General features: G+C 45.3%; 1 protein-coding gene across 1 annotated transcript in view; it reads left to right on the top strand.

Moving 5' to 3' along the window:
• LOC135376508 (actin nucleation-promoting factor WASL-like) overlaps positions 1-19,617 on the top strand; it is an 85,807-nt gene extending 66,190 nt beyond the window's left edge. Inside the window, exons 4-14 of the mRNA XM_064609016.1 lie at positions 696-795; positions 1,574-1,639; positions 1,730-1,838; positions 1,923-1,965; positions 2,035-2,188; positions 8,231-8,565; positions 18,102-18,201; positions 18,311-18,382; positions 18,448-18,556; positions 19,030-19,072; positions 19,142-19,617. Coding sequence (XP_064465086.1) covers positions 696-795; positions 1,574-1,639; positions 1,730-1,838; positions 1,923-1,965; positions 2,035-2,188; positions 8,231-8,565; positions 18,102-18,201; positions 18,311-18,382; positions 18,448-18,556; positions 19,030-19,072; positions 19,142-19,303 — 1,293 coding nt within the window. The 3' untranslated portion in view covers positions 19,304-19,617. The remainder of the gene's footprint in view (positions 1-695; positions 796-1,573; positions 1,640-1,729; positions 1,839-1,922; positions 1,966-2,034; positions 2,189-8,230; positions 8,566-18,101; positions 18,202-18,310; positions 18,383-18,447; positions 18,557-19,029; positions 19,073-19,141) is intronic.
• The last annotated feature ends 418 nt before the right edge of the window (positions 19,618-20,035 follow it).

Below are 20,035 nucleotides of genomic sequence, written 5' to 3'. Positions count from 1 at the left end.
TTACACATGCGCAGGAGGCAGGATAAGGAAACATACTCGGCTGGCAGATGATTTCGTACATGTGTACGAGGGGGGCAACAGATAATTTTGCCTATATTGAAATTATGAATAAACTATTAGTACACACAAAAACCATGCGCACGTCGTAATTATTTTTTGTTTACGATTGTACCTGTGCTACAAATACCCAGGATCGCTCGCGTCATGGAGATGACAGTGTTGACGGGTCAGATTTGTTTTTTTTTTTTCGCCTTCGCTACCTGGCTAAATCTACCTTGCCAGAGTTTACTTTGCAGAACGGGATTATCACCCCATGGTTCCACCAGATAGATGGTGGTTAAAGGAAGGTTTGGATGGTTTCATAGAAAATGTTTCCCCACATGCACAAATGCTGAACGCTTGGGGTTAAAGTAACGAAATAGCTCAGACGTTTTGTACATATCACTACCGTCGTTTCCAAACCATGTTTTTGTTGAGTCACCCCGTTTTAATGCTAAACATAGCTTAAAATGCTCACGCTAATTCAGAATTCACGTACAATTAGATAGCCAGCATTTTGTAACATACGTAATATATCAGTACAGTCTCATTTCTTCACTGAACAGTGCCAAAACAAGGCTGGCTTTTTATTTTCTATCAAATTAGTATTGAAATATGTATTGTGTTGTAATTAGAAGGCCCTGTCTCATTTTCAGGATTGCGAAGCGGGCCTTAAATTTGCATATGAGGCAGAAGCTCGAAGCTTTCATGCTTCTGTTGAGGAAAAACTGGAGTCAAGACGACGGAAACGAGAAGGTAAGTCCTTGACCCTGAGGGCCAGTTGTCACTTACCGACGCGACGCGACTTGTCCCGACGCGACGTCGTGAACGGGCGGCGGAAGTAGAGGTGCATTTCCGCCGCCCCGTCAGCGCGCACGATTTTCAGGAGGAGGAGGAGGAGGAGTGTCGTTGGGAGGAACCCGAGAGGTCTGCCTGCCTGATTAGGCGGCATGTTTCTCGGGAAGGGAAAGATGGTGGAGAGGAGGAAAGGGTGAAGTGGAAGACCGAGCGGAATCCGCTCGGGGGGAGGATAGCTGCGTCCATGGGCCGACTTCAGGGGAACTGTGCCGGCATACGCCTATTACACATCTGAGGGAAACCCAGGAAAAACCCCAAACGGCACAGCCGGGCCGCGGATTCGAACCGCGGACCTCCCAGTCTCCAAGCGCACGCGTTACCGCTGCGCCACCGGAGCTGGTGCGCACGATTTTCATGTTCCCACCACAGTGGCATTCCGTCGTCCAAAGCAGACGAAAACTCAGGAGGCGTGGCCGTTCTGTGTCACCTTATTGGTCGCCAGCTATCGTTCTCGGTAGCTCTCGCCGGCGTCGTGAAAGAAATCGGCATGGCAAATTTTTTGGCTCGACTTCTCTCCTCTCCCAACGCCGGATATGCGCGTCTATTTCCGCCGCCAGCTCACGACGTCGCGTCAGGCGTCGCCAAGTGAGAACTGACCCTGACAACGTAGTTGTTGCGTTGCTCAGTGAAATGTCAACAGAGATTAATGATATCATTGTACACTTATCAATTCCAGAATGGAAACCAAATCAGAGTACTGCGCCATCTTTAGTGCATAAGCATGACCCTCAGATTCCTTGCAGTAAGTACATTGATACATTGATTGTACAATGATATTTGTTTGCTTTCGGCATTTTGTGGTGCGATTCAGATTGCTTTTCTGTAATTTCAGGTGCAAATGGCATTTCCAGCCAGTATCTTTCTAAAAAGCGAAAGCACAGAAAGAAAAGAATGGAGCGAAGGGTTGCCAAGGATGACATTAGTTCACCCATGGACTTCAAGTGAGTATCGTACTTCTTTTTTCTTTTTTAATGACGTATTTTCTGCTTGTGAGCCACATGTGCAAGACCCAACTCTGTTTTCAGGCATGTTCAACACGTGGGATGGGATCCCACCAAAGGATTTGATGTGAGCATATCTAAAACACAATTTCACTTTTTATCGTATTACAATTCGCAATTCATTTTTCCAATGTAGCTCCACAATGTGGTCGACGTGGAGCTGAACAATTTCTTCAAACTAGCCAATGTTTCTGCGAAAGACCTTGAGGATGCCTCAACACGAAAGTTTATCTATGATTTCATAGAAAAGAACGGAGTCATCAAGGCCCTCAAGGACGCCTCAAATCCATGTGAGTAGGGAGTGTATGTTTAGTGAATGTCATTGCTTGTGTGCCACCCCATCCAGCCTCGTGTAAGAACTTTGTTGCTACACTTGCATTCACCCAGACCACCTTTAACAATATTGACAATGTGTCGTTCATGGGGGCAGCACATGTTTGTTTTATATCCTCATCTTCATCGACTGAGGTTGCGTTCCAATACCCCGGTTAGTCGACTGCCTAGCGGTCTAACCGGAAGTGCCGCCATGTTAAGTCTCGTTCCAAATCTCGCCAAGTCCGCTATTCAGTCGGCTACCGCCTAGTGCGCGTCGATGCAGTCTAGTTATACGCCTGACCATCTGACAGCCGGCATGGAGACGCGCGTTGACGGTACCAGCGTGCCCGCTGTTTCTGCTGGCTTTAAATGTAAAGTTACACATAGTGGTATGTTTTTTAAAACTGCGTAGAGAGTTGCAACACATGTTTAGTTGTGAAGGTGACAGTGTATGCACGATGTCCTACAAACTTAGCGCATTAGAGTCCTGCTGCGCTTGCGCCGTACGCATTTCTTGCGTGAGCAACGAGATGGCGCCACAGGCGCCTCGGCTAGGCAAGCCTGTTCCAATAGTGACAAGCAAAGGGGTCTACTCAGCTGCCTAGTCAGGCGGCTTCGCGGGCCCGAGGTATTGGAACGCACGCTGAGTGATGAACCGGCCGCGTGTCTCGTGACACTTGTTCTTGTTTCTTGTTTCGCACCTGTATACCCGTGTGTGAACATTACTGTCAGCCACGTCTTGCTTGGTCCTTTTTGTCGTTGAGATAGTTATGGGCCAGGAACGCTACGACGAGAAGACGAGAGAAATTAAAGCAAGACTATTGGTTGAAAAGAAGCGGAAACAACGGCGTGACGAAGAACAGGTGGCAGATCCTGATGGTTAAGCGAAGGCCGTTTAAGATGTACGGTCAGAGGAAAGACGACAATCAAAAAGCCTTGGAGAAAGGAAATCCTCCACGTTCATGCCGCAACCGCCGCACCGTATCAACGGTTAACAACGACACGGATTGCATCGGATAGGATTGACCTCCTCTTGCTGCTGTCGCTAGCGATGGCGATGCCGCCAGACAGCGATGCTCCCACTTTCACCAAGGTTGTCCAAGTGGTTTCAGTGTTCCATATGTCAGACCCCAAGTGGACCCGTTTAACCCACTCTAATTTTCAAAGGGGGACCCACTTACACCCAAGTGGGGCTACACTCCTCCGAGTGGAACTTGGACAAACCCACTTTATCACCAAAATGTAACCACATTGGACTAAAGTGGATCTTGTCAAGTGTCCGTAAAAAGCTGTCGGTGGTCTGGCTCCAGAGACAATATGGGTAGGAACAGAACCCAACATCGACTACCTCGGAGTCTATGGGTGCAAGGCTTGGGCTGTACATAGGAAGCAGCGAACAAGAACGAAGTTAGACCCGAAGGCAGTTGGGTGTGTACTTGTTGGTTACCCTGAAGGCCTTAAGGGGTACAAGCTCTGGGACTGGAGAAACGACAGATTCTTCGTGAGTCGGGATGTTGTCTTCGACGAAAACAGTTTTCCATCCAAAGCCAGAGCACATGCCAATGCGAAATCTACAGCAGCGACTCAAAACACAGCTACCGACAACGGAGTTGTATTTGTCAACCTTGAGGATGATGAAATAATAGCACCGCAAGCAGAATGCGAGGGGGAGGTAAATACGAGTACAAGTGCGACGAACCCTTGCGAGGTTCAAAATGAAGAAAATAATGAAGACACACCGCAAGCAAATTCAAACCATATTCCAAGACGCTCAGAGCGACTAGCATCCAAGCTGCGTGATGGGGTAACTTCGCCAATAATCCTGGCGGTTACCGTGGTACAGGGAGCTTCCCAATGAAGACTACTGAGGGATGCTCGCATGTTTTCTGTGGTGGGTAGTCCTCTTGGACTACCCAAATCCCAGAGCAAGAGGGTTAGCACGCCCCTCCCTCTCCTGTGCCACCATCATCTCTCCCCTCCCTCTTTCACCCTCCCCTCTTCTCCCTCCCCTGGGTGCACCGAGCCGCCACTTTAGAGCAGGCTGACCGCACCTTCCCCCTACATCACCCCCCCCCCCATCCAAGCTGCGACCGAACTACGGCTGCGTAGTCAAGTGCGGTGACTTTATCCCAAAAGCTACTACTGTCGAAGAAGCTCTGTCTATGCCTGATGACAGGAACTGACAGGACGCCGTCCAGGAGGAGCCTGATAACCTAAAGAGGAACGGTTCATGGGAAGTAGTTCCGAGGCCAGGGGATGGACGCGTCGTGAGGTGCAAGTGGGTATTTAAAAAAATATACAAGGAAAATGGAGATCTAGAAAGATGCAAGGCTCGACTTGTTGCTTGTGGATACTCCCAAGTTGACGGAGTAGATTTCTACGAAACTTTCTCCCCAGTTATAAAATTCAACTCGATTCGCATATTGCTTGCGTTAGCAGTCGAATGGGGATGGACTGTACACAAGGTTGATATAACCGCAGCTTACTTGAATGGTACCTTGAAGGAAACCATATACATGGAACAACCTGTCCCGTTCCATGAAGGAAAGAAGAACGACGTTTGTCTTCTGAAGAAGAGTTTACATGGACTGCGCCAGTCAGGAAGACAGTGGAATATTCGACTGGACAAAGTTTTAAAGCGTGAGGGGCTATCCAGATCAAAAGCAGATCTCAACATCGAAGAAGGCATTATTGTCGGAGTATATGTGGACGACATATTGATTCTGGCAAAGAATGACACGAAGTGCAAGGGCTTCAAGGAGAGCATGAGGAACATTTTTGAAGTGAAAGATCTTGGTGTGGCGAACTATATACTGTCAATGAGAATCCAACGTCACCAAGATGGAAGACTCACTCTTGACCAGACAGCCTACACCGAAGAGGTCGTAAATACCTTCGGGATGAAAGACGCAAACGGAGCTTCATCACCACTGGACCCAGGAATGAGGTTCCGGAAAATATCCAAAGAAAGGCGGACGACGAATGCACTTTCCCATAAATATCGCCAAGCAGTTGGAGGACTGTTGTACCTCGCTGGGGATTCAAGGTCAGACTTAGCATTCTCTGTGGCCTACATGAGTCAGTTCAACGAGAACCCAGCTGAAGAACACTGGAATGGCGTGAAACATATTCTGCGCGATTGCGGTCGCGACGAATCAAGTGACGTCAGAGCGAAACAAACACATTGAGCTCCGTCATTTTTTCCTACGTGCAAAGACTGAAGAAGGAAAATTGCGACTGGAGTATGTTAAGACGTCAGATAATCACGCTAACATCATGACGAAGGTCCTGAACGGAAAGAAAACTCTTCAGCTTTTCGAGCAGTTAGGTCTTCGTTAGTTCACAGAACACTGAGTGACGGCACATTGATGGGGAGTGTTAACAATATTGACAATATGTCGTTCATGGGGGGGCAGCACACGTTTGTTTTATATATTTAATCCTTATCAGCTGAGTGATGAACCAGCGGCGTGTCTCGTGACACTTGTTCTTGCTTCATTAAACCTGTGTGAACGTTACCGTCAGCCACGTATTGCTTGGACCTTTTTGTCGTTGAGGTTCTGCGTACAACCTAACAAAGCGCTTGGGAGAAGCAAAAGGTTTCTCGTTGGTTGCTTGATCAGGGGAGGCAAGGGAGCCGATGATGAAAGAAAATGAGAGGAAAGGACCACGTAAGGCTCAGCTTTTAACACAGTGTGGGACAGGCGTGTCCCCCCCCCTCCCCCCGCCCCTTGCACCGCCCCCTGGACTGCCTGGTGCTGGGAATGATTCGAGGTCTGCTCTCTTGGCCTTGAACACCAGATATTCTCTTTCTCTGGCTTCCTGCATTTCTCTGGGTCCATCGAGTTTGTCCCTTTCGGGGTGGTACTCGAGGATAGTGCTATTATGTTATTGTTATTTGACAGTGGCCTTTGTTGGGTGGACATCGTAAGTCATGTCTGGACAAGAATTTAATTGTGCCAGCATCGGCATCCAGAAGTCAACATTGGTTTTGTGATGAAGGACAAAATTCCTCTGCAATTCATCCTCTGTGGCACTCATAGGCGCCGACTGCGGGGGGGGGGCGCGGGGGCCCTTGCCCCGGGGGGGCGCCGCCTCCCCCGGGAAGTCCCGCTAAGAGACTGACACCAACCTTTGGAGCTCGGCGCGCCCGGGTCAAAAGAGCGAAGAGACACCAACCCCAAAAATGCATCTTGCAATTTGTAAAATATGTATCCGCCCACCATACTCATTATCACAGTAGAAGGTGAGACGAAGAAACACAGAGGATGACACAACACATAGCCTGAATTTCGCCCAAAGCAATCAGAGCAATGAAACGAAGCAGTCGGAAAGGTACCAGCAGCTGCCAGTGAGGTGTAACGGTAGAATCTTCGGAACGCATATCCGTTGGGAGCGGGTTCAACTCCCGCTGCTCCGTTTCATTGACCATATTCATAATATTGCGCGCATTTCAGGTCAAACACCGAGGATTCAATGCATTTTCTTCTTTTTGCAGTCAATTTTCAAAGGCGTAATGCCTTTTTTTTTCATCAATCATTTTTATTTTCCTTTCCTTTCCTTCTTTTTGTTTTCTTTTGCTTTCTTTTTTCTTTGCTTTTTTTTTGTCTTCCCAATTTCACTTTTTTTTTTGAATAATACACCGACATCCATCTGGCTTACCTTTCTTTTTTTCTTAATAAACATACCCCCCCCCCTTCCGCCAGAGTACTTATTTCGCGGTGCGCCCTTGCCCCCCCTGGGAAAATGAAAACTCTCCGCCTCTGGTGGCACTCCTTTGTTGTTCCTTCCATGTTCAGATTGCAAATGGTTATGGGAACTCCATATTTGTTCGTGTCCACTATCAACAACCACACATTTTTACGGGGATCTGTACAGGACAAAGCGGTCCTTCTGTATCGTCCGTGATGTTGCTCTTTGGCAAAAGCGATTGTCTGTCGCATGTCAAGTCTACTGGATTATTGGCCAGTAGTCTATGCACAATGAACCAAGACATTAACCACAGGACAAACTATACTATGCAAATAGATACATACATTTAACATTTACTGTAGTTCTCTGTTTCCCAGACAGAACACTATCTCCTGCGGACGTTCGAAATAGATCCCAACGTCCATGTTCTGAAATGGATATCAGATGACATCTCTGGGAGCTACACGAATGGACGTCCCTAACTGTACATCCGGTACCGTAACGGCCGTTTTAAGAATTGTCCGAATAAGGTCCCTGACGGGATGTTCCAGGGAGCATTATCTGAGGAGAGAGAGAAACATGGCAAGGTGTGTCGCGTCGTGAGTTTCACTTTCACTGAACCAGCTAAATGCCTCAAATCAAAAGCAGTAAGAAACACAGACGTTATCGTTATAGTGAGTTAATACGCCAAGCAGTTCTTCAGTCCAGTGTTATCGGTATACGCAATCGCATTAAAATTAAACACCTCACCCTTTAGTTTGACTCGCAGGCAAACAAGACTCTCGAATTTGTGGAAGCTCGCGAGACAAGCAATATATAGTATCTGTGTTCGCTTTGAAAAGGTATGCCGCTGCCTTTCTAAGTTCACGGTTCTAAGAGCTTTTTTGCTTTTTAAAACTTCATGGTCATTGTCCGTAACAGAAATACTAGAAAGAAACAAAGAGGAACAACTGAGAAAGAAAGATGGAGTGGCCGAAGCTGAAACAAAATGGCAGAAAAAAACGGCTAGTAGGAATCTGTCCACTTACGCAGCAGCTCAATAAACAGTATCAATAATAATCAGAAAATGCAGGGCCCTGAGCACGTACGCAAGTAAGCCCGCGCAACGTCCCGGCATCTCCGTGTAACTTCCTGTGAGGACAAACGACGGATATTTGGGCACAATCCTTTATTTCATTCTGATACACAGAGGTTTGCAATCTCCGCGAACAAAGTCGGACGACATCGAACGCCCGCGCGGATTCTGCGGTTGTAGTAGTAGTAGTAGTACTAGTACTTAGTTTTAAGGAATAGCATTGAACCCCTTAATGTTACCTTACAAACAGCGGCGCCACCACAAGTTCAAAACAGAGAAGTAACCCCATCGTCTGGAAGTTACCCGGCCACTCCAAGCAGTAGACCTCCACGACCAACACCGCGAAGACAAAAAGTGCCATCAAGGCAACAACAGCCCAGTGTGCCAATCAGTAATGGTACAGTAATGGGCAGTCCACCTCCACCGCCACCTCAACCTCCTCCCCTGGACTTTGGTGCCTCACGGATGAATGGAGGTGCCCCAGCATCATCACCGCCACCATCGCCGCCCCCTGGACTGCCTGGTGATGGGGATGATTCGAGGTCTGCTCTCTTGGACCAGACACGCAGGGAAAAGGCACTCAACGTGAGTGATATTTAGTTTATGTGAAGAGAGTATCAGTTCATTTCATATAGAATTCAAAATTACTCATCTGCGTAATCTTTTTCTGGGGTGGTGTAGTCTTTCATGTGTTTGAAGTAACTCAAGTCATGTACGTACCAGAGTTTACTTGACAGAACTGGATTGTCCTCGCATGGTTCCACTAAATAGATGGTGGTCAAAGGAAGGTTTCGTTGGTTCCATAGAAAATTTTCTCCACATGCACAAATGCTGAACACTTATGCCCGTATTCACCAAGCGACTTAAACCGTTGTTTCATGACGTCGGGTTTTAACCGATCACGTGGTCTCTCCGGCTCTGAAGCCCGTTATGACCACAACGCATGCACATTATTCACATTGTTACGAGATGATTGAGGGGAGGGAGAAAGTAGCAGACGACAGAAGGACCGCGAAGAGGAAGGCTCCCGTTTGTTTTTCGTTTTTTTGTTATGAGGTTGATAAAGAAAAGTTCAGGTGGCGCTAGCGCTGCTACAGGTGGTTGCGGGACGGTGTGTGGGTAGCCGGCGGTTAATCCTGTCTTTGTGTTTCTTAATATGGTCGCTAAAACAATGTATAAAGAGCGCGTTTGCCATGTTATTGAAGAGGCAGCAGTACGTATTCTCGTGGAGGCGATCGTTGTGCTTTTGTCAGTGTTCGGTCGTCGATTGTGGTTGCGTATAATAACTGCACCTCCATGGACCATCGCTTGTTTATCGTTTGTTGTGCGGCCTGTGTGGCGAATTGCAACGATCAAGATAGCCTTTCGATCGCTGGGGCATGCCAGCAGCGTGTTTTTACGCTTTCAAGTCTGGTGTCTTGTGCGCAACGTGTGTGAAGGCGCATCATCACGGTAGGCTGCCTGTAAGTAAACAGAAATAACATTGATGCAGGGGTGGCCATATCCTGCATCGGACTCCCACATGCATAACTTTTATAGTCTTATGGTTTCAAGAAATTGACGTGGTACTTTGCAACGTGTCACAAATCTGCAACGCGTTAAAGCATCGCTTCGCTGGCTGCGTTTGTTCGGGCGCACGACGAAAAACGCACTGTGCAGTCCTGTTTACATCCACGTCCTGTGTTAGCGCTGTTTTCGTTATGTTACCCAGGGTGTCCCTGCCTGTGAGTTGTGTGGAAATTGCCAGTGTCGTGACCTCCTGTCGTTCTATCAGTGTGGTGCTATGGTTAATTGTGACCTCCTTTATCTGCTTATCTCTGCATAAAACATTGTTGTACAAATCATCAAGCACTGAATTGATTGATTCTGTTCAGCTAACAAAGACTGGCTGTGCTGTGACTGTCACTTGCTGGAACTTAATATAATGGGAATGTATACACTTCTCCTACAGTCATATATTGAGCGCACTTGACATCACAGACGTCATAACTGCAAAAATAACACTTTAGTGTCATTACAATAGATCTGAGCCATTCAGAGTTTGTTGTTTATTGAGACCACATACACAAAATACAACAATCTTCTCTTTGCTGTTAAAATGGATCAAATATCTCACAAAGGAGATCTTATTTTTCTCAATAGTGGTGTTTCAAGGGTGGAGCAAACATACAATGGACAACGGCAAACACACACAACAACAGCTGCAACATCAGCTACAAGCAAGTCCGTGCTGGTATTTGCATTGTGCTTGCTTGTTCAAAGTCATATATTATTGAGGAAACACTTTTACGTACCTGGTCAGGGACTTATGTATTTTTCTGTGCTCATTCTTTATAAGCTCCTCTCTTCACTTCATACTGGCATTGTAAACAATCTCACTTCCATTATCATTGCACCATTACATGCCAAACAATCACCACCACCAATGCCTAAAAACTCCCCACCGCTGATGTCATGCTATAATATGCCAGCTGAGGCTTTTAATTTAGGCTTCTTGTTCAGAAAGAATTTCTATGGTGATGCAGTTGCAGTTATCACTTCACTCTGACACAGATCGCTCAACTTTGACAGTAAAATCACATGAGAGGCCCGTGTGACCTCTGCTTCTCCTTTGGCAAGGCTGCTCTGAGAACTGCGACTGTCCAATTGTGCAAATTAAGTTATTGCATGATTACATCAGCAGCTCTATACAGCTTTCTTAAGAATTTTCAGTCACGCTATAGTTCTATGACTGTTCCCAGTTTTCTACACTGTCCTGTATTGCAGACATCCTGAAATACAGATGGTAAAGCTCTGAAAAATTTGTGCATGTGCCCCATGCATTTGTGCACTGCGTAGTCATGCAGTTATAAACTGCACAGCTGTGTACTGAGAGATTGTACTATTTGTCGAGAAATAACACCGTGGAATATCAAAGCAAGGCACACCTAGAGGTGCTCATTCTAGAATGAATTCTCGGTGTCACAGCAAACAGCAGCACTGATCGTTGTCTGCTAGCTTTCTGTATTGATATGTAATGGACAGTAAGTGGAAGTCTGCAATGGACAAATGAATGCAATGCAAATAAGCTCATATAAAGAAAAGAATGAAACTTGAAATCAGATGCATCTTATGTACAATGTGCTGCTATTATTTTTTAGGAAATACAGGATTGTAATCTTTCTTCCACATTTTCAGTTATCTTTTGAGACACTTTGGCAGTTGTAACTTTGCGAAAGCCGACATATTCATTCAGCTGTGTCAGCACAAAGCTACACAACCGGACAGTATATTAGTGTAGTGAACACGGTGTACTGCATCATCAAGGACAGAGTCTGGGAGCAGAAATGTGGGACATTGCCTAATATGCAGCAAAATAACATAGATGCCTTTGCATGGCTGACCACCTAACTTCAATAGCCAGTGATGAACATGCGATGTCTTCAGCTGGTGTATTCTGGAAATTAATAGGTGACGTATGGGGTGGGTGGGGGGGATGGTTTGCAAGATAACAGCACCCAACAGCAACAGCAGTTTCACAGATTTTGGGCAAACACATCTATGTTGGCACACATGAAAGGCATATAGTCATTTCATTCCACTTTATTGAACTTTATATACCCATAAGGGTGCATTATAAAAGGTGGGAGGGGGCAGGGTTACAAAAAGAAAGAGAGGTAGAGGTAGTGCGAAGCTCCTCTTTAGAAGAAAGGAAAAAATCCGCACACACAACCACAATATTCCTGAAGCAATGGCTTCTACTCTTACACTGACATGTTTTTCATGCGTTTAAGCAGGGTTAGTCATGTTCCAGCCACATATCTGTACAACAATTAGTTTTCTTCACGTATAGCATTGAAGAACTGCTTACCTGGAACAAACTAAACAAGAAGGTGTAACATATGTCACAGGCAATTCGTGCCGGTTATGCAGTAAAAGTAGTATGCTTGAGGTGCCACATATTCTCCTCATGATGATGTGAAGGAAGGAAGCTTTAATCTTTCGAACTGTAAATGAGTGCCGCGGTGTCTTGCATTGTAACAGCATCTAGGCACTCTTTCCTGTAGCCTTTCGAGATTCATAGATGTTAGAATCATTTGTCATGATGCTGATAACACACACTCTTAATTACATCAGAATTTTGTGACTGTAGTATGCCCATATTGCGTTCATCCTTCATTCACTGCTGTGCATTTAGGGGTGGAGTGCGAGTCAAGGCAGAGGTGAGCTAGTTCGAAATGGGAGTACCTGTTCCACTCAGGTAATATACAGGACATGTCAAAATGGAAGAACCGTGGGCACTTAGCATGTACCTGAACTAGTGTAAGGACAACGAAGTTGTAACATAATTGAAAGTACAGTGAAGCGAAGTGTATATTAGAAGTGGCCATTGGTTTGGTTCATGCAGTATTACTTCAATTTCTACTATTCTGTACTTACTGCTCGAACTCAGCTATTTAGAACACATTGGAGACAGACACAACACAACCAAATTACAGGCATTTGGGCATTCATGATAAGTAGAGGCATGGCTGCAATGTGGATGTGAATGCAGATGTATATAATAAATCTTGTGACCTGATTACACAAGGATGTGTTTTTCCATTCTTAAGATTTGCCTTACAGGATATGAGACTACACAACAAGTGCACAGATCACACCAGTGTAAAGTTGTAGTGTCGTTGACATCTGTGTCGCCACCATGTCATGACATCAGTGTCATGACAGCTGTCAACAATGCATAGCATGTGAGATTCGCTGGGAAATCTTGCAAAAAATGAGCATGCCTGTGTACTCAGATCACGTGATCTGTCATACATCTGTAATCACATCATAATGATACCCATGACTTAGCACAGACGATACAAATGTCAATCTGCCACGTGGTGACTGTCCTCAGCATAGCTGCGTTTCAGACAGATCGATGTACTTGTGCAAGGTGGAAGGTACAAGGTGGAAAAACAGCATTACCAACAACAACGGGTCCCTGTGATCTACATATATTTCATGGTACTGGTAATTGTGTTAATGGTTCTCTTTGCACCGGAGAGCAGGGAGAGCAGGGGAGCAGACACACCCTACATGTCCTTCCATCACAGTTCCCTTTTTCATGATCTCTATTTGTTCCTTTTGTGTAACAGATAGCATTTCCGGTCTTCAATCACACTTCATGCCCAATGTACAGCAGTAATTTCAACTGTTCAGTGTTGGTGCTTCCTGTGCCAGTAAGCACCAGTTTAGCACCAGTTTTCATGCTAAACTGCCCAATAGAATTCCGCTCTATTGCGCTATCAATGCATTGGAGTTGTGTCTCCATGCACAATGTAGTAAATATTTCTTTTTTCCATAGCATGTGGCATGGGACACACATCTGCCCTTCACAACTAATAGTTCATATCCTTAATAATAATAATCCTTGTGGAAATGCGTAACAAGTTTTATTGATTTAATGCAAAGAAACAACTCAAAAGCATGAGGTACAGGCACAGCTGTGCCCATAACAGATAATTTGGAAGAAAAGAAACAAAGTGTTGGACATACACAGTGCTGCTCACACAATGAAGGAGAACACAGTGTGAATCATGGTCATGGGATTGTATTGGCAGTAATCACATCCCAGAAATATGTTGCTTTGATAAAGTCTGCAGCCAGATTTCTTGTGTTTTGTCTCTTGCGGTGGCAGTCTACAAAGCCACATCTACTGTTAGCAGATGATAAATGAGCATAAAAGCAAGTAACTGTCACCTTGAATATTTTCTAAGATTACGCTACATCATCATTGCAGAAATGTTGGTTGTTGGCATATTTGCCCTCCCCTTCTGGTGTGGTGTGCTGGAAGCAGTAAAGCACACATTTTAGCTACACATGTACTTACATATGCGTCCTTTTTTGAGACCTTCACTTCTCTGTAGATTTTCTCGTGAACCGGCAAGGTGAAACCTGCTCACAATTTTGCACGCAGCACCTGCACACTCCTGGAAGTGGTATCGACATCATGACTACATGGGCTGCTTGACCCTCTACTGTTGGGTTTATATGCCTCTGTGGAGGCTCTAATTTGTCCATACAAATTTGTTGACACAAAACACTGCTCGCAATATTTCCTTGCATGCCTCTGCGGGATATTTCTACCTGTACTTTTATCGAATAACCAAGTCTGATATCCTAAAGATACGCTTTTTGTCAAAATTTCTTCCAGTCGACATATACAGCAGCACCCTGCATTGAAGCCGATAAGCATAACAAGATCTCGCCAGCACAAAATTGCGCCAAGAAACATGCTCATGGCGATTTCAAAAACATTAGTGCTTTCATAATGACAGAACACAATAGTGCTTTCCTATGGGGCTTGCATCTTTCTGGACAAGCAAATCAAGCTTTCAAGGGGATCTAGAGCTTCCTCGATATGGTGCCTTTTCCAGAGTCAGACCTGAAATATTGTACTTTGTTAATGCACTGGGACATCCAACATATAACGCCAGGTACCCTCTAAATAATACTATCCTGGAATGTCACTCTTAACATCTCAAAGGCGAGCTACGTGCTTGATATTTGCGCCTTCACATGCTGGGCAACATGTACCATCCTCCGCTGTATAGCTGTAAAGCACATGGAGGTATAACTGCTCCATGGAACCCCCCCCCCTTCCCTCTTGTGACCTCCGTTTAGTTTAGAAAACAAACATGACTGATGCATTTTTAACAAGAAACACTTAACAGTAAAGGAGGAACACAATGCTCTTTCACAAGTACCGGCGATCACTGTAGTGTGCAGCAAGTCGTCAAATGTATCAATCAGAACCAGCAACTGCAGCACAGCACAAGCTATTGTTAGTGATCTATAACAGAGGCACTAGGGGCTGTATTAAAAGTACAACGCATAATCAGCGTCGTTTTTGTTGCTGGAGGTAACAGCTGTTTGTGCACGACCTCCTTTCAGCTTTGGATCGGAAAGTGACTTGTGTCTAGCTGCCAATGTTGACATCACTAACTTTGACGATGTTGGTTCTAAATTTGCAGAGCGGATTTCAAAATTCCACTCCATACCGATCGTTAACTTTTTATCGGCGGCGGGTTTATTACTTCACTTACTTCGCTCACGGGTTCCTCACAAAGTTTTTTTTATTAATTTGTGCAATTTGGACTTGAAAACTAGGCCACAGCATCCAGCAAAACTATTTTTGGGTTGTTTCTCGAAAGGCTCATTCACAGCTGCTCCGCGGTAGACCGGCTTTAAACTACCCCCACCCCTAGTTTAAATCAGTCCTATGCAAATACATGGCTAGACCATCGCTAGACCGCCGGGTTTACGTCGTGTGAACGGCGAACGAAATGAGACATTGAGGGCAAATATTTATTGGAGTGCAACAACATCCGCCTTACGAACGCTTCTAGTAGCTTTACAAGTCAAAACTTACCTGTATTTCGCCGAAAAATTTCCGGCGAAGCGTAGATTAGGCCTATGCGCTGTGCACACAAACTCCATGGAGGCCGCCATGGGCCTCACGGCAGCCGGGTTAGAACAGCAGGGTGGTTGTTCGTGATTGGCGGACGAAGTTCTCACGTGATCAACTTAAACCAGATGTCACTAAACCAGTGGCTAAGTGGGACTGGTGAATACGGGCATTAGGGTTAAAATAAGGAAATGGCTAAGGCATTTTGTACATATCACTACCCTTGTTTCAAACCATGGTTATGTTGAGACACCCCATTTTAATGCTAGACATAGGTTAAAATGCTCAAGTTAATTCAAAATACACTTACAATTAGATAGCCAGCGTTTGTAACATACGTAATCCCAAGCAACAACAATATTGAACCCATTGGCGATACGAGTTCATTATGGGACCCGTTTTGCCAGGATTTCCCCCATATTGGCTCAAACTTGGCAATATGGGCCCCATATTAACAAGTTTGAACCGATATTGGGAAAAAGTCGGCAATATGGGCCCCATATTGCCAAGTTTGAGCCAATATGGGGAAAATGTGGGCAATATGGGCAAATATTGCCGGTGTACACCCCATATTGACTGAAAATGCAGAAAATGGTACGCACAGTTGTTGGTATACTTGTACCAAATGCCCAAGCAGCACGGCAAGATTTGACGTTGAAGCGTGTGAAATGCCCAACTCAATGCGTCGTTAAATCCAACAACTTCCCGCAGATGATACACATTCTTCGAAACAGTCAACATATCTGGCAATCCCACTGTAACATGCACTTCAAAACTCAAAAACTCAACTTTCCACTTGCTGCAAACAGCCGCTATCTTGCTTCGCGATGCCAATCGGTCGAACCGACTGAGAGCGTGGTCGTTTGAGCGAAATCACGCGTCCTACAACTAATGCGCATGCGCGGCACTCGGATCGCACGTTTGATTCGGGCTAAAATGTCGCTGGTTTCTCTAATGACAACGGAATTGCGGCAGGGTCAAGTGAAAAACGCAATGTTTGATAGGAAGGGATGTCGGTTCTGTAATGCTAGGTGCTTTCAACTTACTGAAGGCAGTGCGAGTTGCTGAGGCGTATGAATCGCCCACCCCATCATCATCCAATGTATGTGTGTGTGTGTGAGGCGTATGTCCGTCACCGTCACGAAAGTGTTTCGCTCCTTTATACTTTAGGAGCGGGTTGGAAATTTCGGTTCATATAGTATTGCCAAGGTATATCTAAACAGGTAGCGCAACTTCCATAGGTCCCTGTGTCTTCAGGATGACGCCATGATAGAGACGATCAGCGCCATCCACCCGTTGCGCGGACTACTACGATTGTAAATAATGAATGAATAATAAGTAGTGCATAATTAGCCATCGCACGTTTACATTCGCGCACTTCGTTTACGTTGTATTCCCTTTTCCTCACCCAGGCAACAATACCAGACGAGAACACAGAAAAATAAATCATATCAGGTTTAATTAATCATATCAATTCGAAATACATACTGTTCATGTATTTGACAGCTTCAAACAGAAGGGCATCGTGATGACCACACAGCAATTAGGAAGGTTCAGTTAAGGTCAGAGCGATACGTACACGTAGTGATTAGACGTTTGCATTTATTCAATGAGTGGCCGTTAGAGGTACATTGCAACAAAACATGACATCGTTGGTGCACAGCTCATTCCTGCTAACTCTGCTAACACTCACGCTATCATGGCCGCTCGTCCCATGATTTGTTTTTTTTTCTCGCGGCGAAAGCAACAGGGGATGCGTTGTATTCATCTGTTCACACGTGTTAATCTTGGTCAACAGCTACGAGATGTGAACGTCGCTTCCTGTTTATCCCAAAAAGTGTACGAACTCCGTATTACAATGCACGGATACAGAGATGCACACGGCACGGATACAGAGATGCACGGATAAACACGCCCACTGTGACACATGCGCAAAGGAGCAGGATACGGATGTACTCGGGTGGTAGATGATTTCGTATATGTGCACGAGTGGGAAAACATAACGTTTTTTCTGCATTGAAATTATGAATAACCTATTGGTACATACACAAGCCATGCCATTGTTGTAAAGTTTTTTGTTTACGATCGTACCTCTACTATGAACACCCAGGATCGCTCGCGCCTGATGATGGTGACTTTGCCAATGGGTCTGATTTGGTATTTTCGTTTGTTTTCGCTACTGGTTTAGATATACCTTGGTATTGCGATCCCAATCAAGGCTTCTGAGGGATGTTAGGCATTGGCAGTTCCGTGAGACTGCCTGGGTCCTTCAGCAAGACGGGCACAGCACCTGTTCTTCGTTTTTAGGGCGATGCGTTGTTGTTTAATAACGCGATGCAACGTGGATCAATAAGATCTGCAGAAATAAAAAAAGGATACGTCGGAAAAGGAAAAAATAAGAGAAACAATGTCAAGGAGCCCGCGATGAGGGAATCACACACGTAACATGAAAAACGGTTAGGAGCAACTAAGATTTATTTGAACAAGAACTTTCGTGCAAGAGACTGCACTTCGTCAGGTTACACAACTAAAAGGAAAAAGAAGACAGAAGTATTATCAGTGGTGGATATTACACCGGATAATGCTTTATTATTAAACGGACTCACCGTTGGCGTTATCACGGAAATATTGACGCAATATGGGCAAATATGTATTGTGTTGCAATTAGAAGGCCCTATCTCATTTTCAGGATTGCGAAGCAGACCTTAACTTTGGATATGAAGCAGAAGCTCGAAGCTTTCATGCTTCTGTTGAGGAAAAACTGGAGTCAAGACGACGGAAACGAGAAGGTGAATCCTTGGTGAAGAATCCTCGACCCTGATAATGACTGTTTTCTTGTTGTTGCGTTGCTCAGTGAAATGTCAACAGTGACTTATGGTATCATTGTCCGCTTATCAGTTTCAGAAAGGAAACCAAATCAGAGTACTGCGCCATCTTTAGTGCCTAAGCATGACCCTCAGATCCCTTCCAGTAAGTACATAATTGTACATTCAGCATTTTGTAGTGAGATTCAGATTGCTTTTCTGTTACTTCAGGCGCAAATGGCATTTCCAACCAGTACCTTTCTAAAAAGCAAAGCCGCAGAAAGAAGAAAATAGAGCGAAGGGTTGCCAGGGATGACATTAGTTCACCCATGGACTTCAAGTGAGTAACTTTTCTTTTAATGCGTTAGGATTAGAGTCCTCGCTACGAAAGAATCGCGGCGTGGTCTGTCTGTAGCCACCGGAAGTGGGGAGAGGCCTGATGTGGCGCGCTGCGCATGCGCGGTGAGTGGAAAGGGAAGGAAGGAAGGAGAGGGCGCGTGGAGAGCAGTGCCGCTGTGGTGGTCGACAGGCTCAGACGTGTCTGTGTGGGCGCGCCATGGGTTATGAAAGCTGTGCGGAGGAGCGGCGGCGAAAGAATGCTGGCTGCGAGGCGGAGAACGGCGCCGCCAAGCTGAATCGGAGGAAGCCCGAAAGGCCCGTTTGGCTGCGGATGCTGTCTGCGTTAGCGTTGTGTAGGGTCGTGTGAAGGTTTGTGTAGAGTTGTGAAGGGGAGTTGCCAAAGGGTTTTCAAGTTTTTTAATGAAATATTTTCTGCTTACGAACCACATATGCAAGACCTAACTCTGTTTTCAGGCACGTTCAACACGTGGGATGGGATCCTACCAAAGGATTTGATGTGAGCATATCTAAAACAAAATTTCACTTTTTATCGTATTACAATTCGCAATTCATTTTCCCAATGTAGCTCCACAATGTGGTCGACACGAAGCTGAGCGATTTCTTCAAACTAGCCAACGTCTCTGCGAAAGACCTTGAAGATGACTCAACACGAAAGTTTATCTATGACTTCATAGAAAAGACCGGAGTCATCAATGTCCTCAAGGACGCCTCAAATCCGTTAGTGTAGAGATTGTACGTGTGGTGAATGCCATTGCTTGTGTGCCACCCCATCCAACCCTGTGTAGGAACTTTGTTGCTACAGTTGTATTCACCCAGACCGCGGAAGCGCTTGGGAGAAGCAAAAGGTTTCTCGTTTCATGATCACGAAGCAAGGGAGCCAAGGATGAAAGAAAAGGAGAGGGGAGAACCACGTAAAGCTCAGCTTTTAATACAGTGTGGGACAGGCGTGCTGTAGCCCCACGATAACAAAACTATTTCCAACATTTCTATTCATATTCTTGTTCATTCCTCTATTCATATACAAATAAAAATGTACCATGAGCATTGCATTATGATACAAAGTACAAGTATCTGCGATTGCACCTCAATATATATTTTCGCTTTTCTTTCCTGGGATACCTGAAGCTCGCACTGGAAGATGGAACTCTTGTCCACGCACTATTCGATCATAGCAGCACACATACCTCTTGTGTGGGGTGCCTGAATCGTAGCTCCATCCGGGTTATTGCACAGCTCCGGGAATTCTTCCATATAGGCTAGGAGCTGCATTTTCTGCGCTTGGGACTTCGGACATCGCCATTTCGCTTGAGCTGAAAGCACGTTGATAGCACATTTTTCTCCTGTTTGGCGGTTGCAGCAGACTGTATACTTACTCCCGTCATGTAATTAGTAAACTTACCAGGGTGCCAAAGAAGTAATATTTTCTTGTAATTATAAAGTAGCTACAAAGGGGTATCCG

The sequence above is a fragment of the Ornithodoros turicata genome, unplaced genomic scaffold, assembly GCF_037126465.1.
Source record: "Ornithodoros turicata isolate Travis unplaced genomic scaffold, ASM3712646v1 ctg00001139.1, whole genome shotgun sequence".
Classification (NCBI taxonomy): Eukaryota; Metazoa; Arthropoda; class Arachnida; order Ixodida; family Argasidae; genus Ornithodoros; species Ornithodoros turicata.
Note: the sequence above shows the minus strand (reverse complement) of the source record. Positions and strands in the feature narration are given on the sequence as shown.